The sequence below is a fragment of the Choloepus didactylus genome, chromosome 27 (assembly GCF_015220235.1).
Source record: "Choloepus didactylus isolate mChoDid1 chromosome 27, mChoDid1.pri, whole genome shotgun sequence".
Classification (NCBI taxonomy): domain Eukaryota; kingdom Metazoa; phylum Chordata; class Mammalia; order Pilosa; family Megalonychidae; genus Choloepus; species Choloepus didactylus.
This window is the reverse complement of record NC_051333.1, coordinates 25,317,289-25,336,129: the sequence shown is the minus strand read 5'-3', so window position 1 is coordinate 25,336,129 and position 18,841 is coordinate 25,317,289. Positions and strand designations below refer to the sequence as shown.

The following is an 18,841-nucleotide window of genomic DNA, read 5'->3' as shown; positions in this document are numbered from 1 at the left end:
ATAAGACATCTTTTAGTGGAGTGCTACAAGCACTCCTGGAAAAGGACCCCAGAGAACTGGAGGCAACAGCGAGTGGAGAAAACTCATCTGAGGAAGTCTACTGCAAAAGGGAAATAGATATGGGATGGGGGTGAGAGGGAGGCACAGAGCCAAAGAGAGATTTTTAAAAAAACCATTTTATTGAGACATCATTCACATACCATAAATGTGACCCCTTTAAAGTGTACATTTAAATGGCTTTTTAGTATATTCACAAGATTGTGCAACCATCATCCTTATCTAGTTTCAGAGCATTTACATTACCCCAGAATGAAACCCTGTACCCACTAATAATCACTCCCTGTTCCTCTTTTAACCCAGCCCCTGGCAACTATTAATCTTCTTGCCTATTCTGGACATGTCGTATGAGTGGAATTGTACAATATGTGGCCTTTTGTGACTGGCTTCTTTCACTAAGCATAATGAGCCCAAGTTTCATCCATGTCGTCATATGTATCAGAATGTCATTCCTTTTATATGGCACAGTAATATTCCATTATGTGGATATGCCACGTTTGCTTATCTACTGAAGGACATTTGAGTTCTTTCTATTTTTTAGATGTTATGAATAATGCTGCTGTGAACATTCAAACACAGGGTTTTTTGTGGACTTATGCCTTCACTTCTCTTGGTTGTATACCTAGAAGTGGAATTCCTGGGTCATATGGTAACTCTGTGTTACATTTTGAGGAACTGCCAGACTGTTTTCCAAAATGAACGTGCCATTTTAAATTTCCCCCAGCACTGGATGAGGGCTTCCAATTTCTCCACATCCTAGTCAACACTTGGTACTGTCTGTCTTTTATGTTTGCCATCTTTGTAGGGGTGAAGTGGCATCCCATCATAGTTTAGATTTGCATTTCCCTAATGGCTAATAGTATTGGGTATATTTTCATGTGTTTATTGGCCATACATATAACTTCTTGAAGAAATGTCTTTTCACACCCTTTGCCCATCTTTAAACTGGGTTATTTGTCTTTTTATCATTGAGTCATAAGACTTCTTTATATATTATAGACATCAGCCCCTTATCAGATATATGATTGCAGTTATTGCCTTTCAATCTGTTCCAGCTTGCTAATGCTGTCATTATGCAAAATACCAGAAATGGACTGGCTTTTATGAAGGGGATTTATTAGGTTACAAATTTACGCTTCTAAGGCCATAAAAGTGTCCAAACTAAGGCATCAAGAAGAGGATACCTTCACTGAAGAATGGCTGATGGTGTCCAGAACACCTCTGTCAGCTGGGAAGGCACGTGGCTGGCATCTGCTGGTCCTTTGCTCCTGGGTTGTGTTTCAAAATGGCTTTCTCCAAAATATCTCTGGGCTTCTGTCTTTGCTCCTCTCTCTCAGCTCCTACACATCCTTGCTTCCTTCTCCCAGGGCATTTCTCTCTAAGCATCTAGGGGTTCCTCTTTTAGCTTCTCCAGGCAAACTCTGGGATTCATCTCTTAGCTTAGCATCTCCAAACATCCTTCTGTCTGCATCTCCAAGCATCTCCGACTGTCAGCAAGCGTCTGTGTTGGCTCTTGAGCTCTCTTAAGTAGTCCAGTGAACTAATGAAGATCCACCCTGAATGGGTGGGGCCACGGATCCAGGGAAATAATCTGATCAAAAGGTCTCGCCCACAGCTGGGTGCATCACATCTCCATGGAAACACTCAATCAACAGTTTCTACCCTAATCAAAAGACTAAGTCTGTCCCCACAAGATTGCATTAAAGAACATGGCTTTTCTGGGGGGCAGAATATATCCAAACTGGCACACAATCCATGGGTTATTTGTTCACTCTCTTGATGGTGTCGTTTGAAGCATAAAAGTTCTTAATTTTGATGAAGTTCCCATCGATTTGTTTTTTCTTTGTCACTCTTGTTTTGGTGTCATGTCTAAGAAATCACTGTCTAATCCAACATCCCAAAGATTTACTTCTATGTTTTCTTTTAAGAGTTTTATAGTTTTAAGTCTTACATTTAGGTCTTTGATCCATTTTGATTTAATTTTTGTGTATGGTGTGAGGACAAACTTCATTCTTTTCTCGCATGTGGTTATTCAATTATGCCAGAACCATTTACTGAAAAGGCTATTCTTTCCCCATTAGATTGTCCTGGTACTGTTGTTGACATTTTGTTGCTTTTAATATGAGAGAAGTAACGCACATGTGCACACTGAAGGGACAGACCCTATTAGAGGTGGAAATGGTGATGACATGAAAGAGGAGAATGGCTGGGACAGTGTACTCGGGTGGAAGGGAAGGATGGGATCCAGTGCCCAGCAAAGGGGTTGGCATTAGTCAGGAGCAACACCAGTTCAAAGGGAAAGACAGGGTACATGGGCACAGGTGCAGGCTGTGAGTGCTCTCATCTGATAACTTCCCTTTGCTCAGTGAAACAAGCAGTCAGGTCACCTCTGGAAAGAGAAGACAGGGGAGAAAGGGCTGGAAGCCTGAGGAGAGAAGAGGCTAGTGGGAGAGGGAGAGGACCAGGAAAATGTAAGACAATTGCTGGCAACATCTGCAGGCCCATCTGAGCTTGGTAGTTATAAACCAGAAGGGAGACCAGCTGATGGGGTCGGGTGTCCTTCTCCAGCTGCGTCCAGCTAGGCAGGTACAGTGGGTGGGGGTGGAGATTTGGGGGCGCTGCCCTCCAGGACCCTGTGGCAGGGCACCCTCTGCCTGGGACAGAAGGGCAAGACTGGTTCTCAGTGGCTGAAGCAAGAGATCCTGTCCCTGGCGATCACAGGTTCATCTGGGTCTTGGCCCACACACAGGCCACTTTGCAGTCTCAGGGCTGGGGGAAAACTCCCCCACCCTCAAATCTGGTTAGAGGCCCCAGACCAGGGAGTCACTTGTTAGCCTCAAGCCTCCCAGGTCCCCTCACCTCCACCCTGCTCTCAACCTCCAATGAGCCCAAAGGCTGAACTTAGAACCATGGGGGCACAGGAAGAGGTTCTGGATCCTTGCAAGGACTTGTCGACATCATTGGCAACCCAAGCGGATGAGAAAAGAGAAACTGTGCATTTCTTTTAATGCAATTTTATTGAGATATATGCACACACCACACAAACCATCTCAAGTATACAATCAGTGGCTCACAGTATCATCACATAGTTGTGCATTTGTCACCATGATCAATTTTAGAACATTTTCATTACTCCAGAAAAAGAAATAAAAAGTAAAAAGTAAACCCAAAACATCCCATACCCCTTACCTCTTATCCCCCAAGTTGTTCATTTTTACATCCTCCTTGCATACCTTATGGAGTTGTAATGCCCACTGTAGTAGCCACTGGCCACTTGCTGGTCAGGATCGAAATGTGCAGCATCACACCAGGTTTCCAAAAAAAAAATAAATAAAGGAAAATATCTCATTAATAATTTTTATATTGATTATGTGATGAAATGATCATATTTTGGATCTATGGAGTTAGAGTACATTACTAAACTAATCTCTTCTGTTTCTGTTTACTTTTTTCAGAGTGGCCACTAGACAGTTTTAAATTACCTATGTGGCCTGTAGTTTTTTAAATGCAATTTTATTGAGCTATATTCACACACCATACAACCTGCGGCTTGCATTTGTGGATTGTATTGCGTTTCCTTTGGAGATCGTTGATGTAGAGAGCCCAGCTGCCTCCTGCCCTGGTCAATAGGATAAAGCTCTCATGGGGTACAAGGGCCGCCCATCTGGGGTTGGCTTCCGGAACTTAATATTGCCATGGGGCCACGCTTCTGAGGCGGTCAGAGTCCAGCGTGTGGACACTGGCTTGAGCACTCTCCGGGAGGCAGCTCCAGGATGTTGGGGACCCACGGTCCCCATACATCTGTCTGGGCTGGTCCTTGCTGGGTCAGATGACTGACTGACACTGGGATTAGGGCCATGTGAATACTTCACATTTTTAAAACTAGAACCCCCTTAGGTCCAAGATGCTTCCATCGTGGTTGCCGCTCAGCTCCCTCTGAGCCAGGCACTCAGGTAGAAAACCCAGGGAACCACCAGCCCTATTTACAATTTGCCCTTTTCTTTCTTTTTGTTGCCCCTCAAGTGCACAAATATGAATTTGTGTATTGGGAAATCCCATTGAATTTCATATATCCCTCCCCATTTACTATTTATTAAAATTGCCTTTTATTGCCCACATACATAGTTTAACTATTTCCCTGATTACAATATTAGAATTGTTTCACTCTCTTTTTTATTATAAACAGTAATATTATGAATATTTTAATTTTTTCCATTTGAATTATTTTATTGGAATATTTTTCCTGACGTGATATTTATTTGCTGGAAAGCATATACAATTTTATAGTTTCTGTGACTTCTTTTTTTTCCCCAGTCACTCTCGCAAAAGACTATCACTGTGTATCACCACCACTGGTGGGTGGGTGTGTGTGTGTGTGTAGGTATATATAGCTATAGAGTCATATAATTATATACAGTTGTGTGATAACTATAACCGTCTTCCAGCTCGGTTTGTTCATTTGTATTTATTTCTTGCTAATTAATTGGTAGGTAACAGATACCGCCTAGGTATCTTACTTGCATTTGCTTAATTGCTAATGCAAATGAGTAAATTCCGTCTTTATAACCCACAAAAATAAAATGAATAGCCACCACTTCGAGATTGGGGGACAAAAAGAGCACCTTTCAGCCCCCTACCCCCAGCCCCCGCTAGGATCTGGGGGTACTGATAGTTGATCCCATCATCTCAATGGTCCAACAAGCGTCCTTCGGCTCATAAAGCCATTTCCCTCCTCGGACCCAGCTGAAAACACCCCGCATTTCCCTTCCCTGTGCGGTGAAGCCCGGCACCCTTCACTGCCACGCGGTGATTGCTCGGCATTGAAAGACGCCGCATTTCATACGTCTGAGGTGGCAGCACACACGGCTGATGTTCTGTCCGGGGCTTAGGAAACCTCAGGAGAGCCTCAGCGCCCCGAGCCCGGGACCTTCTGGGGCCACCTCCCGGCCCGGCCCCCGACCGCGCAGGCGCCGGGGTCCGTGCTCCAGACGGGGTAGCCGCCGGGGTCCGCGCTCCACACCGCGCAGGCGCCGGGGTCCGCGCTCCACACCGCGCAGGCGCCGGGGTCCGCGCTCGGGGCGCGGGGAGAGGCCGCGGCCGGGCGCCCGCTGGGTGGCGCCTCCCCGCGGCTAACCCGGAGCCCGGCTCCTCCGAGCCCGCGCCGCCGGCCTCCCGCCCCGTCACAGCGCACCGCAGCACACGGCTGAAAAAACCCGGAAAAATAAAAAAGTCAATTTTAGCTAAAAACACACCATGTGCCTGAGAGAAACCTCACTCGGTGCTGTCACGTCAACACCCGAAGCAGGTTAATAACCGGCCCCGGAGCAGATGGTTTCTTTTTGTAATTACTGGGTCCGCCCACCAAGGCTCCCTCCTCGGCTGCCTCCTCACCCTGCTGGCAGCTCGCGCCGGGGTGATGCGGGGTGTGGGGCGAAGCGGGTAGGAACCGCGCAGCTGGAACTGCCACCCGGCCCCCCGCGCCCAGGCGCTCCTCACCGCAGGGACCGCAGCTCTGTGTGCACCAGGGCGGCGGCTCCCAGCACTGGCGGCTCCAGCGGGTCATAGATAAAAGGAGGGGACAGCTGAGCCACAGGCCAGTCACCAGGCAAAAGCAGGTGCAACCTCACTAGTGGTCCCGAGAAAAACGGATCAAATCAAGGTGCTGCAGCCATCACCCAGGAAATTTAAGGTTTAAGAATCCATAATCCCATTTGCTGGTGGGTGGCCCGTGGGTGGGGGAGCAGCGATGGAATATGACAGCCTTGTCCATGCCACCCAGCAATTTCACTATAAGGAATCTACCCTCGAGACCTAATCCAAAATACCATAGGATGTTAACACAAAAACTTTCACTGCCGATTATAATGGTAAAAAGCTGCACAAGGAAACAACACTAGGGATACAGTTAAGGACCAGGGGATATTGTGCAGCCATTATGAATGTTCATGGAGAATTTTAAATTACATAAAAAATGTTATTTAATGTTAATCGATAAAAGCATTCAAAGAGGTATATGCAAATAAGTTAGAAATATACATACACAGCATAAAGAGGTTTGTAAGAAATACACCAAATATGTTAACAGTGATTTTCTGTGTGGTGGGATTTGTAGTGATTTTTATTTCATTACACTTTTCTAAATTTTCAGCAATAAACATTGACCAATAAAATGAAATAATGTGTTTTCAAAGACGCTTTAAAAATACGGTTTAAAGAATGCACAAGAAATTGGTAACAGTGGCTGCATCTGGGGAGAGGGCCTCAGGCCTGGGGTCAGTGTAAGAGGAAGGCTTTCTTTTCAGTCTGTACTCTCTGCTACCTTTTAAATTGTGAACTAGGCAGGTATGACTTATTCAAAAATGAAGACTTTTAAAAGATAGAAAAAATGTAAATCATTAAACCAGAGGAGCTCAGAGGAGACACTGATCAGAAAAACCTGAGAGAAAGGCAAGGAAAACAGCTTTCAGCTCCTGGGAGACAGAACTCAAGTTTGGGTAGCCCTCTTGGCCCAAAGCATCACACGTCACCCCAGGATCTGGCTAGTGGGGGGTGTCTGTTCTGCCAGGCCTGCTTCACCAGAGACAGAGCTTGTCGGCAGTGACCATCTCCTCCCTGGGCTGTTTCCCCAGGGGTGGGCTGCAGAGGACATTGGTGCAGGGCTTCTGAGTGCTGGGACCCCCTGGGCCCCTGGCACCAAGTGCTGAGTGGGTGGGACCTGCTCGCCTAACTGAAGGGAACTGTCTTATACCCCGGCTTTTCCTAGGCAGATCAGTTATAAGCAATTTCTGAATTTGGCATGTTTTGCAAAATGAAAAAGCATACCCAGCTTTGAAGCACAGAACCAAAAATCTCTATTCTGGTTTCATTCTCATGCTATCCACAAAGGGATTTTTTTTTTTTTTTTCCCACAAAGGGATGTTTTTACCTCTAACTAAAAAGAAAACAACTTTTGACTTTTGAGTCTACTGAAATTACAAAAATGGGGGAGTGGGGATCATTCAGTGATTTTAGGTTTGCATTTCTGGGATGGCACGAGGGGCTCAGTTGGCAGCACGCGCAGAAATGAGCCACACACATCCCTCTTGGTTTTCAGACAGCCCCTGCCCCATCTGCACCAGCAGCACACAGTGGCTTTGTTAACCCAGGAGTGTGGCCTGGGCTGCGTTCCCCACTCCATCCCTCTGGGTCATAATGCACCCTGGATGTTTCTGTATCCGCATGGAGGTGCCCCTCTAAGCAGAAGTGCCTCCTCCCCACCTCCAGGGAGGCTGACACTGCCACCAGCCAGTGGAGAGAGCCCAAGTCTCAGCACTGACTCCTGAGGCTGGGGATCCACTGGATGGTTTGCTGTTGCCCTTTGCCTGCACAGGAAGGCAGAGGGTGCTGGGATTGGGGGAGCTTTCTATAATTCTTTAGAGCCACCACCTCTGGCACCTTCCATTTGGCTCTGCATGAAAGATTTCCAAGGGCTACAGCTGCCTTTTGTGCTTTACACAACATATGAGGGGAAAGGATAGTTCTGGGGAGAAAAAATTTATTGTAATTGATGACACATAGTCAAGTTGTGACTGAAAGCAAAGTGAACACATCCATAGGGAACTTTAAGGTTGGAAACATTTCTTAGCCTTCAGAATGAGCAATAATTTTTACTGAGAATATTTAATTTCAAAAGCAGAACTCAAGAAGTACCATGATTTTTCAGGTGGGGAAAGCAAGACCCTGGGAGTGGGAGAGCCGAGGCGTGCAGATGGTGGGTTGGCGCCTGCGGCCTCACTCTCAGGCTCCCCACGCCCCTCTGTGCCCCTCCTTGCAGCCACTCAGAAGTCTCTGGGTGGGGAAGGGGCACGCTCAGGAAGTAAACATGATTCCAGCATGGGCTAGGTCTGGAGCTGAGACCCCAGGGCCCAAGCAGGGGCCAGTCCTGAAACGGCTGCTTGGAACAGGAATCATCTTTCCAAGAGGAGAAGGGCCAGCTGGCAGGGAGGTGAGGACACAGCCAGAAAGCCAGCTGAGCTGACGACAAGACCCCAGACCCCAGGGAGCAGGACGTCCGCAGCGGGCAAACCTCTACTTTTCACCAGCTTTGTGCTTGGAGGACCACAGGTGCGCCAGGCCACAAAAACGTGACTTTTCTTAAATAATTTCCAGACTGTGATACGGCACAGCAGGGCTATCTCCAGTAGGAGAGTTCATTCCAGTTTAAGGGAATATACTGGCTTTGTGTCCATTTCTCAGGGGGGGTCACTCGGCCCCTTCCCCACCCCTTGGCTGCGAATCATCGACGTGACACCCCCACTGCCCAGGAGGAGAGGCCTAGTCGTCGTACTGGATTTCCGCCTGGAGCTCCTTGGTGATGTAGCTCACCAGCATCGCCAGCAGCCGCTGCTGCAGGGCCTCGCTGCCCATGACCAGGGCGGTCAGCTGCACGGCGTCTGTCCACTCCAGGTGCCTGAGGATGGCAGCAGCCTCGTTGAAGAGCTTCTGCTGCTCGGCAGGGGGCAGCTCCATTATGATCTGAGGAACTGCCTTAAACTGTCCACTTGTCATCCAGGCACCTAATAGACCCCCGACGGCTCCCCCTGGAAAACAAGGAAGGGTTCAATTAGCTGGGCCTTATTCATAGCGATGGCCTCCGGTTCTCACCGAGCACACATCCACTGTATGACGAGTGTGCCCATTCGTGAGTCGGCCAATCCGGGCCCTGCATCCTTCTGCACTGCCAGGCAGCACGGAGGGCAAAGGTTTATGTGATCCTTGGTCCGTTTGGCTCAGTTAATTGACACCCTAGCATGCCCTTTCCGAAGCAAAGTGACGCAGACACCTTCCACAATTCAGAGCTGCACCAACTAAATTCCTCTTCGTGGGCTGAAGAAAGTTCCCAAGTTCCCCATAAAAATCTCACAAAGAGGGGACTGGGAAGCCAACGCATTTTTGGGGAGAACCAGTTCAGCAGTGGGTGTCCTCCTCTGGGGGGGGGCGCTAATAATATTTCTTGTGTCTGAACTTTGGGCATTTCCAGTACATTTACATGGTTTCAAGGACCCTCCAAAGCTGTATGATAAGGAACACATTTAATTTATTCAACTATTTCTCTGTTATCCTTAAAAGGACACAAACACTATTTTTATATTTAAATTTATTGACAAAGTTAAGGCATGCTAACTGAACTTTCATCAATGCAAAGTCCTACCCAACCTGACTGGGCCCCAGGGAGGTGCAGAACGGGTGAAGGGTGCAGGGAAGGCACCCTAGGGCAGGGGTTTCAAGCTTAGAGCCCTCCAGGCGGCAGAAAGGAGTGAAGTGGGTTGAGCAGGCCCGTGGTGACCGGACGCCTGGGCGTCTGTCTAAAGGAGAAGCTGTGACTTCATGCCTCCCAGGTGCTACCATGTGGATTAGCACAGACTAGTTGCAAAACCACATTTTTATCTTTATATTATCTCACAATTTTTAGATATTGGCGATTAGAAATTTAAAGATGCAGCCGGGCTGGATTTAGTGACTCAGTTCCAAAGAACAAGCATTGGGGGTGGGGGGTGGGGGAGGGGGCAGGAACTTTCTGGTTGAGAAACATGGGAAGTTGGCCCCTACCCAAGTGATGGAGGTCAACAGCAGCAGTGATGACACGTGGATGCCATTTGCCCCCAAACGATGCAAAGAGAAGGGCACTCGCCTCTGTGTCTTCTTCCCAGTAACCCAGAACCCCAGTCTGATCATGAGAAAAACATCAGACAAGCCCAAATTGAGGGACAGTCTATAAAACCCCTACCAGTACCCCTCAAAACTGTCAAGGACACGACAAACAAGGCGAGTCTGAGAAGCTGTCCCAGTCCAGAGGAGACTAAAGGAACATGATGACCACACATGATATGGGATCCTGGTCTGGATCCTGGGTCAAAAAAGACGGTGAGTACAAAAATGGGGGAGCTTCAAATAAAGTTAGAAGAGTTAATAGCAATGTATCCGTGTTAACATCAGGGGACGCGAACCTGGATGCTGAGTATATGGGAGTTCTCTGTACTATCTTTGCAGTTTTCCTGTACATCTAATATTATTCCAAAATTAAAAGCTTATTTCAAAAAATGCTTCCCAGGCCAACGAGAACCCGTTTGCAGGCTGGTTGAGCTGGCGGGCAGTAAAACCTGCCTTCCTCCCATGCTGCCAGAAACCAGAGCAAGTATCAGGTCCTGGAGGCTGAACTCTGCCCCTGGAGAGGGTTTTCCTCCTCTCCGACACAAAGGGACATTCTGGGCAGGGAAAACCAGATAATTCATAAGTTTTCTAGAACTTTTCCCCATGGTGCTTAGCAGGCAGGAGGCACGCTCCTCTGAATTAAACCTTTATGAGAACATTAATTTTTGATTTGGAGCAATAGTTAATGCAAAAAGTTGCCAGGAACATCAACTGGTGAGTTACCAGCTCTTTGGAGAAGAGAAAATTCCTTTGTCTTCTGGGTAGAAGGATGCTCTCACTTGTGACCAGGGGCTGGAAGCAGGTAAACCCCTGGGTCTCATGGGTGGATATCCTGCTCTGTTCTTGCTTTTACTCAGTCTGAATAAAATCTGTGCTCTCCAAATGGCATCAATATGAAAAAATTATGCAAGCCTCCCCTGAACCATCAGATGGGGTTGAGGGCAAAGATAGAGAATGTCACTGACTAAGAAGGAGATGGCCTTTGCTCCTTTCTTACTGGTTACTTCCTGGACAGTAAAGAAGCTGAAGTCAGGATTACTAATCCAGAGTTTCAAAAGGGAAATACACAGATGCAAGGTCTGATGCCACCCACATGCGTATTTCCCTCCCTGCAGCACAGCCTTAGCCTAATGAAACGTCCTTGAATGTCAGCCTCGCCAGTGAGTTGGGAGACAGAAGCCAGCCTTGGCCAAAGGGTGGTTCTCTCTCCAGCCTTTGTGGGAAGGCCACTGGCCAGCTAGGAAGGATTTCCAGCAGCCTGTGAGCTCTCCATGGCTCTCGATTCCCCAGCACAGGCTGCCCAGCCCACAGCAGGCACTCAGTCAACGTCTGCTGAGCCCAGCGGTGACCATGCCATTGGAGGATGCTGCGACACTGTGAGAGCACCAGCCACACTGTCTTAGTTTGCTAATGCTGCAGAATGCAAAACACCAGAGATGGATAGGCTTTTATAAAACAGGGGTTTACTTTGCTACACAGTTACAGTCTTAAGGCCACAAAGCGTCCAAGGTAACACACCAGCAATCGGGTACCTTCACCGGAGGATGGCCAATGGTGTCCGGAAAACCTCTGCTAGCTAGGAAGGCAGCCGGCATCTGCTCCAAAGCTCCGGCCTCAAAACGGCTTTCTCCCAGGACGTTCCTCTCTAGCAAGTTTGCTCCTCTTCAAAACATCACTCCCAGCTGCACTCACTGAGTTTTCTCTCTCTCAGTCAGCTCATTTATATGGCTCCACTGATCAAGGCCCACCCCGAATGGGCGGGGCCACGCCTCCATGGGAACATCTCATCAAAATTATTACCCACAGCTGGGTGGGGCACAGTCCAAGCAAATCTAACCAGCACCAAAAGCGTCTGTCCAACAAGACCACAAAGGTAATGGCATTTGGGGGACACAATACATTCAAACCGGCACACACACTCTCCCACGTTGGGTCCAAATGGCAGCCAGGCCAGCTCTCCAGCTCGGTCCCAGCCCACCGCTTGCCTCCCATCTCTGAGCTGATGGCTCTTCCAAGGCCTAGGGCACAGGAATTCTTCCTACTCCTAGTCCAAAGGAAGCAAGTCCACTCTAGCCCCGAGGAACGATGCCTTTCTGAAAATCAAGCTACACAGCCCTTTGTTAAATTAGCCAACATCTTCATTCAATGCCAGAAGTTGGTTCCCAAACAGAAGCAGGTGGTAGAGCAAGGGGGCCAGGGGTGACCTCTCGAGGGGTGAAGGGCAGTTCTCTCTTGGTCTTGTTTCCTCTGCATTGGGCTTTGGCTTTCAGAATGGGGACGCTCGCTCTGCAGGAGCTGGTGTAAAACGGCCACACAGCGTCTGCTCACAGTTCCCTTCTGAAGCGCCATGTTAATGATGATGGGGGATGGTGGAGGTATTGGGGAAGAAGGGAGGTGCAGGACACCCCGATATCTTCAGACTCTAGCACACAAACGGGGAAGGGCAGGGCCAGCTGCCCTGAGCTCACACTTTGGGCTCCCAGCCTGGAGGCCCCGGGGTCCTCCAGGTCAGAGTGACACAGATCCCGTTTTCAGGAGCACTCCACACTGCTGAGACATTCACACAGGAGCCTGTATTTTCTACAGAACAGATCTCTCTCTCTCTCTCTCTCTCTCTCTCTCTCTCTCTCTCACACACACACACACACACACACACACACCCACACACACACACACAGGTCCAAGGCACGTCCAGGACACCCACGCGGCCGGCTGTCCCTGAAGGCACTCACCGATGGCTAGTCCTGGCGGACCGCCTACCAGGCCGCCCACGAAGGCCACAGCCCCGGTCACCAGGGCACCCTTCCCAGAGTGCTTGACGGCCGCTTTCATCTTCCTCTCCGCGGAGATGGAGCAGAGAAGCTTCATGATGTCTTCTACCATGACAGGCATCTTGGCTGGCCTCCAAGGGAAAACGTCAAAGGGAGAGTTTGAATGGACTTATGAGTATTTCCCCCCAAATGTTACTCTTCCTAGACTTTGGAGGAAAGGTCCCCATTTTCTATAGAGAATAGTAACCCTGCCATGTGCATGACAGAAGGCACCCAGTCCTGCGAAAACTTATTTGTCACCGAGAAAGCAGGGCAGTATTTGGTTAATAAGCAAACAGAAACAGCAGAGGGGAGTAAAGATCTCTCTGGCCCTCTGATTAGCTTCTGATTTATGACCAGATTCGGAAGCAGCTCCTGCCACGTGCTCCACCATTTCAACACAAGGGAGGCAAGGCTGACTTCTTGCATCAGCGGCCTTTTGACTGGCTCAGGCAATTCCCAGACGCACAAGGCCTGGCAGGGCTCAGAAAGGCCCAGGCCTTGTATCCACTTCTGTGTGACAACGCATCTGGGCTCACAGCAAGCCAGAGAAGGGAAAAGGGCAGGCTCTGGAACCTCACTGGCTTTGCTGGGCACTGACCTCTGTGTGACCCCACGTGTCAGATTCCTTACATGTAACATGGGGATAAACCACCTGTTAATTCTTATATGGTTTCCTAAAATGGATGTTGATACAATGATATAGAGAAAACCCTGGGGACCCCTCAGAGTTACCAAAAAAAAAACAAAAAACAAAAAACAAAAAATTGTGCCTTATTTCCTCTTGGAACTCCCTCTCGAATTTCCTATCTTTTGAAATTTGAAATCCCCACTAAAGCAGTTGTGCAAATAGCCAATCAAACCCTTAGTTCATTATGTTTGACCTAATACAAAATAAAACCCACCTGCCCTAAACCTGCCTCTGTAAGACAGACCCTCACCCAATCAATAGGAGTCAAGCTAACTTCTTTTTTTATGTCCATAAAATTCATTTGCCATCCCAGAAGCCTGAAGCTATTTCTGTTAGCGCAAGTGATCTGCCTTCTTTACTGCAGCAAAAGTTGGATGTCCTGAATAAAATGCTATAATCTGCAAACTCGACCCTGATTTATCTTTGGACAATGTGAAGCACCTGCCATGGGTCTGGAACACGGCAAACCCTCAATCCATGGTAGCTCTAGAGGAACACTTCTGCTCCTCATACACCCCACTGGCTTTTTAGAGCTCACTCCAGAAAGTCCCTACATTTCTACGCGTGGGACAAGCAATGACAAGACGGCACCATAAGATGAAGTAACTGAACAAAATAAATCAAAGAATTCTAGCAATAGATAGACAGATGGACAGACGGACCTTTAAACAATGACCTTCAGTACAATTCCTTTGCTATTTCTCTGAGGTCAGGAAACCATTTGAAATTCTGCCATGCGGGCGGGGAAACGGCAGGCAGAGCAAGGGTGAGAGAAGGGCGGGCGCCGCCGGGCCAAGGGTCTGGGTGGGCATGGCGGACCTAAACACTGATGAGCCTCGTGGGAAGAAAAGTCCAAGTGGGAAGGGGTTGAGGGTCATGCTGGGCCCACAGGCTTCTCAGCACCTTCCCTTCTCACCAACACTTCCCTTCCCATTCAAGGCCGAACCCTTCAAATAGCTGCTAAGCGAACTTGCCTGAAGACCTTTGGGGCAGACCCTATTGCTCAGTATTTTTTGGTTTTAAGAGCTTTTTTGACTCAAGGATAATCCAGGAACAACGGAAGTCTCTAACGGACAACTGGCCTCCTAATACGAGAAGAAAATTTTGAGCCTTAGAACAAATATTTGGATCTACCCTATTACCACAAACGTGGGTTTTCAGAACTTCTCTACAGTCCCAGGAGAGGTGAGAAGTATCTTGTGCTCTTGCCCCGGGAACATTTTCCTTCCTTTTTCCTTTTTTACATATTAGATCAGTGATCCTTCACGCGCATGCCCAGGCATCACAGCAGATCTTGCTAAATGCAGATTCTGATGCAGCAGCAGAGGGAGGGGGCTGAGATTCTGCATTTCCAACAAGCCCCAGGTGGTCTTTAGACTAAGAGCGTGACCCAGTGTGTCTGACATCTGTCATTCAGTCCTCCAAGTCAGAAGGTGCCAGTGGGCACCCGCCGGCACAGCTGTCTGGCCAGGTGGGGTGTGAGAGGCCTTGCAGGGCTGTCCAAGGGACTGAAGGAAAGCCCACACCTGCCCGCACCTGCTCTGGATGTGCCACAATGCCCAAGACCTTTCCCACCCTTTGCTCGCCAGCAGCAACTGCTTCCAGAGCGAGGAAGAGCCTTCCCGGAAGACAAGTCTCTTTCCAGGGTCCAGACATGCCCACACACAAACGGACATAACAATAAAATAGCATTATAGAACAGGAAAGGGACTGAAGCAACCCAGAAATGGAGGCCTGGAGGGCATGCCCTGATTAAAGTAGCCATAGTCCTGAAAAGCTACGCAAACAAAATGAGTTCTATTTCAAATACATATTAAGATAACCAAAGGAATTAATTTTTGGTAAAACCTTTCAAAAAATAAAACTCTGTAAAATATCTTATCACCTTCTAGCTTAGCTCTGGTTGATACTCAGCTTTTCAGCTGTCACTTATGCAGGGAAAAGGGAAGTACGGCTCCTGTCTGGGGGAGGCCCCTCTGGAGGCTGCAGCGACGCCAAGACCCCTGAGCAGGCAAGGCTCGATTTGCAAGGCTAGCTTCCACACCAGTGCACTCTTCCCCGGTTTGCTGCAGAATTATGGATCTACACTCTCGAAAGAGTTTCTGCCCAGCAAGAAAACACATGGAAAAGAGGCAGGAAACAGACACATACCCACTTCACCCTCCATTGTGTGTTATAAAAATCCCAGCTTCTGATCTACTCTAGAATGACTTTAAGTCAAAACCCACAGGGGCTAATGAGGCATCATTGTGCAAATGCTACTTCCAGCGTCCACTTAGCCCAGTGGGCCAGCGACAAAGCTTAAGCGTGCTCTGTAGAACTGGAGGGCCTGCAGGTATGGGCTGTGGGGGCGGCCGGGAGGAAGGGGCCAGCTCCAGCTGGGTTTCAACAGCCACACAACATGGGCAGAGGTAGTGTTAGGGCTGCCTCAATCCAAGGGAAAGCTGGTTTAATTTCCTTACAAAAATCATTTCAGATGTTGAAGCATCAATAGGCTCATCGTGGAAGAAAGGTTTATAACCCCATCTTCCGAGCCGTTGCTAAACAGCTCAGCCTCCTGAATTTGGGCTTGCCAGACTGGGGGTGAAGCCAGTCCTGTTTCTCCTTACCCCACCCCAAGGCTGCCCTGGTCAGAAAGGCGGGTGAGGGGAGCAGGGGGAGCATTTCGATAAGGGGCAGGCCTCAGAGGGTGGGAGTATATCCCCACCCCCACCCCATCAGCCTCAAGCCTATTTCAGACTCTGATTTGTCCACGAAACAGGCCCTGGTCACAGGGAGCCCGTCTGCCAGCCCAGGGAGGCAAAGGCCAACCGGAAGCCCTGGTTTCTAGCCAGCACCCCGGCTGGGCTGCAGCTTGCAGCAGGGTTTGGGGAAGGGACAGAGAACTAATTCCTCTGACAGCAGCCCTGGGCTGAGGGGAACCAGACTGTGAGAGAAGAGGGAGAGGGAGGCTTCCGAACAGAGCCCTGATTTGGAAAGAATTAGGAAAGTGGCATTAGGAGTCAGAGTGCTCTCTCTCACCGGGACTCCTCAATACTTTATGCTTCCAGGACAGAATTTACAAAACTCCCCCGAGGGCTGCAGCTCCCGTAAATCTGTCTTCCCACCTCTGTCTCGGTGCAAAGGTCGCAGCAAACCCCACGGGATTAGCCCACAGAGCGGTTTTGAATAAATCAGTAGTCAGTATTTTAAGATCGGCGACCGCACAGAGGCTGGGAGCCAGGGCCCGGGGTGAAGCTTTCTGGGTTCACATCCCTGCTCTGCCGCTGACTCCTCATGTGGCTTTAGAAAAGGAAGACACTAAGGGTGTCCACCAGCACCCGCTTCCCCCCACCGCGAACCTGAGGGTCCGGCTCCCGGCAGGACCCCATGGCTCCCAGGCGGGGTGCGCCCTCCCCTCCCCCGGCCCCGCGCGTCCCCGGGCGCCCTTCATCCAAGGGGGAGGCGGCTCCTCCGCGCCTGTGATGTCGAAGGCCGGCTCCGCGCCACCGGGGGACCGACGCTCCTGGGCGCCCCGGCCCCGCCGTCCTACCTCGGCCCCGCCCGGCCCTTCCCGCGCGAGGGGCGCACAGGCCCGGCTCCCCGCGGCTCCCGGCGCGCAGGCCCCGCCCTCCCGCCTTCCGGCTCGCGGCGCCGGGGCCTTCCGGGGCGGCACGGTCCCCGCAGCAGCTCGGCGCCGACCCCGGCCCGGGCCGGGACCCCCTTCCGCCGCCCGACACCGGGACCCGGCGGGGGAGGCCCTCCGCGCGCGGGCTCTAAAGCTGAGCTCCCGGTGCCCCGAGGCCGCACCCCTCGCTCCCGCCCTCTGCCGCACCCCGGCGCACACACCCGTCCTATACGAGGATGCTCTGGGACCTTCCCAAGCCTGGAGCGTCCTTCTGCAGAGACCCCTCGGCCCCTCGCTCGGCATTCAGCACCTCAAGCCTGGGAACCTAAGCGCGGCGGCCTTTGCAAGTCGAAGGTGCTGAGTTAGTATCTGGCGAATAACGGGCCGGAAGCAGACATCAGCTGGCCCCAGTGCCGGCCAGGGGCCTCTGGGTCTGGGGGTTTGAAGAGGAGAAGCCAGGGCTTTGCTCCTAGGATTGTGGGGAGGGGTCCATCTCAGGGCAAAGCCGAGGTTGGTGAGCCCCTGGGGAGGGTGCAAGGAGCTGGGGGGGGGGGTGGCGGGGGGTGTTGATATTGGGCCGGGGAATAATACTTTAGAGGGGTATGTGGAGAAACCCCTCTTCCCCAGGGGCCCATCTCAAATCTGAAAAGGCTTCTGGGGGCTTTACCTCCGATCATCTCGCTTGATCCCGACAGCGACCCTGCAGTGTGGGCTTGGTTGTTGCCATGTTACCGTCAGGAGGACCAAGACAGAGGTTGCTCTGCCCACGGTCGCTCAGGTAGAGAGTGTCAGTGTCCACCTGGCTCACAGCCCTGCTCGTAACCAGCACCTGCCTCGCTTCCCACGGTGCCCACGGCACCCAGAGAACGGGTCTCTTTCAAGCCCAAGTCATCTTGTTATTTCTGTTCCCCTCTGTCTTTTCCCACTGTGAGAAAGGGCCTAATGCAATTCACCAGGTCTCCTCTGACAGGCGTGAAATCTGTTCTGAGTAGGAGCTTTTGCTTGGGTTTGGATGACCTTCAGGAGGGAAAGTTAAGTGAGACTAGTCATCAGCCCTGGACTTGGGGGCTACGCTGCGCTTTCCCTGGGCGAGGCTCCCTCTGGTGGCACCTCTGAGAACTGCACCTTCTGCCTGCTGACACCCCCCAAGACAGGTGGGGCAGGAGAGTACTGGGAGGACAGAAAGATGCTGGAGGTGAAATAAACATCCAAGTTGGAACTCTCTAGAGGAAATAAGTGTGAGAAGTCCACGCAAACCTTCAACCCGTCAGCAGCCTGGGACTTTCATTCTGATTTTAATACACTGAGGGAATGATTGCACCCACCAAAGCCCATGAATGTAACACCTGGCACTCACCGGCCCTCCTGCAGAGTGAGTGGGGTGCGCGGTGGGTCCCTGGCAGGGTGCGGTGACTATGCTTTGGCCCAGCACACAGCTAAGAGATCCTTTGGATGCTTTTGTAATGCTCACAGTCCTACCGTCTGGCCAGGTGCCAGGGAATGTTATTCAGCTTCTCCATGCCTCGGTTTCCTCCTCTAGGAAATGACAATAATAATAATGTCTGTCTCGTAGGACTGCTCTGAAGATGGAAGGAGGTACAGTGTGGATATCCAGGGTACTCTTTGCTTACATCCTAAGTTATAAACATGGACAGCATCTCCAAAGTCTCAAATGTGAGCCTTGACTAAGCACCCTCTTCCTGTTGGGCACAAGAATTTCCCAGGGTGCTAGGTTGTGCTCACAGGGCTAACTGGAACCAGAACCCAGGTGGGGCCCCCTGAGGCCAGAATCACTCCAGCCGCCACCACTACTCTTTTCAGAGGCTGAGTGCACCAGCTCCTGACTTACCCACTCTTTCAGGATAAACCTACCCACCCAGGCCCAGGACAATGTCTTAATGTTATATACTAGTCAACCTGGGAGACTTTTGAAAAATAGAAGTTTATGATCTATGTTCTTTTTGGTTTTAACTTACCTCTGAGGAG

At 50.2% G+C, this 18,841-nt stretch overlaps 1 protein-coding gene across 2 annotated transcripts; it reads right to left on the bottom strand.

Annotated features, from left to right (window-relative positions):
- Positions 1-6,142: 6,142 nt before the first annotated feature.
- C27H19orf12 (chromosome 27 C19orf12 homolog) lies at positions 6,143-17,210 on the bottom strand. Of its 2 annotated transcripts, none has more exons than XM_037820336.1 (3): positions 17,077-17,210; positions 12,480-12,649; positions 6,143-8,636 (listed from the first exon to the last, which is right to left on the bottom strand). In XM_037820336.1, exons 2-3 carry the CDS (start codon positions 12,637-12,639, stop codon positions 8,371-8,373), a joined length of 426 nt encoding a protein of 141 aa, XP_037676264.1. In that variant the 5' UTR covers positions 12,640-12,649; positions 17,077-17,210; the 3' UTR covers positions 6,143-8,370. The 2 variants fall into 2 exon arrangements, with proteins under 2 accessions (XP_037676264.1, XP_037676263.1); XM_037820335.1 differs by lacking the exon at positions 17,077-17,210 and adding an exon at positions 16,781-16,848.
- Between the last annotated feature and the right edge of the window lie 1,631 nt (positions 17,211-18,841).

Coding starts and splice junctions, on each gene's coding strand:
- C27H19orf12 (XM_037820336.1), bottom strand. CDS start 12,639: ATGCCTGTCATGGTAGAAGACATCATGAAGCTTCTCTGCTCCATCTCC. Junction 8,637..12,479: donor TCCGCCAGGACTAGCCATCG/GTGAGTGCCTTC, acceptor CTTGTTTTCCAG/GGGGAGCCGTCGGGGGTCTA.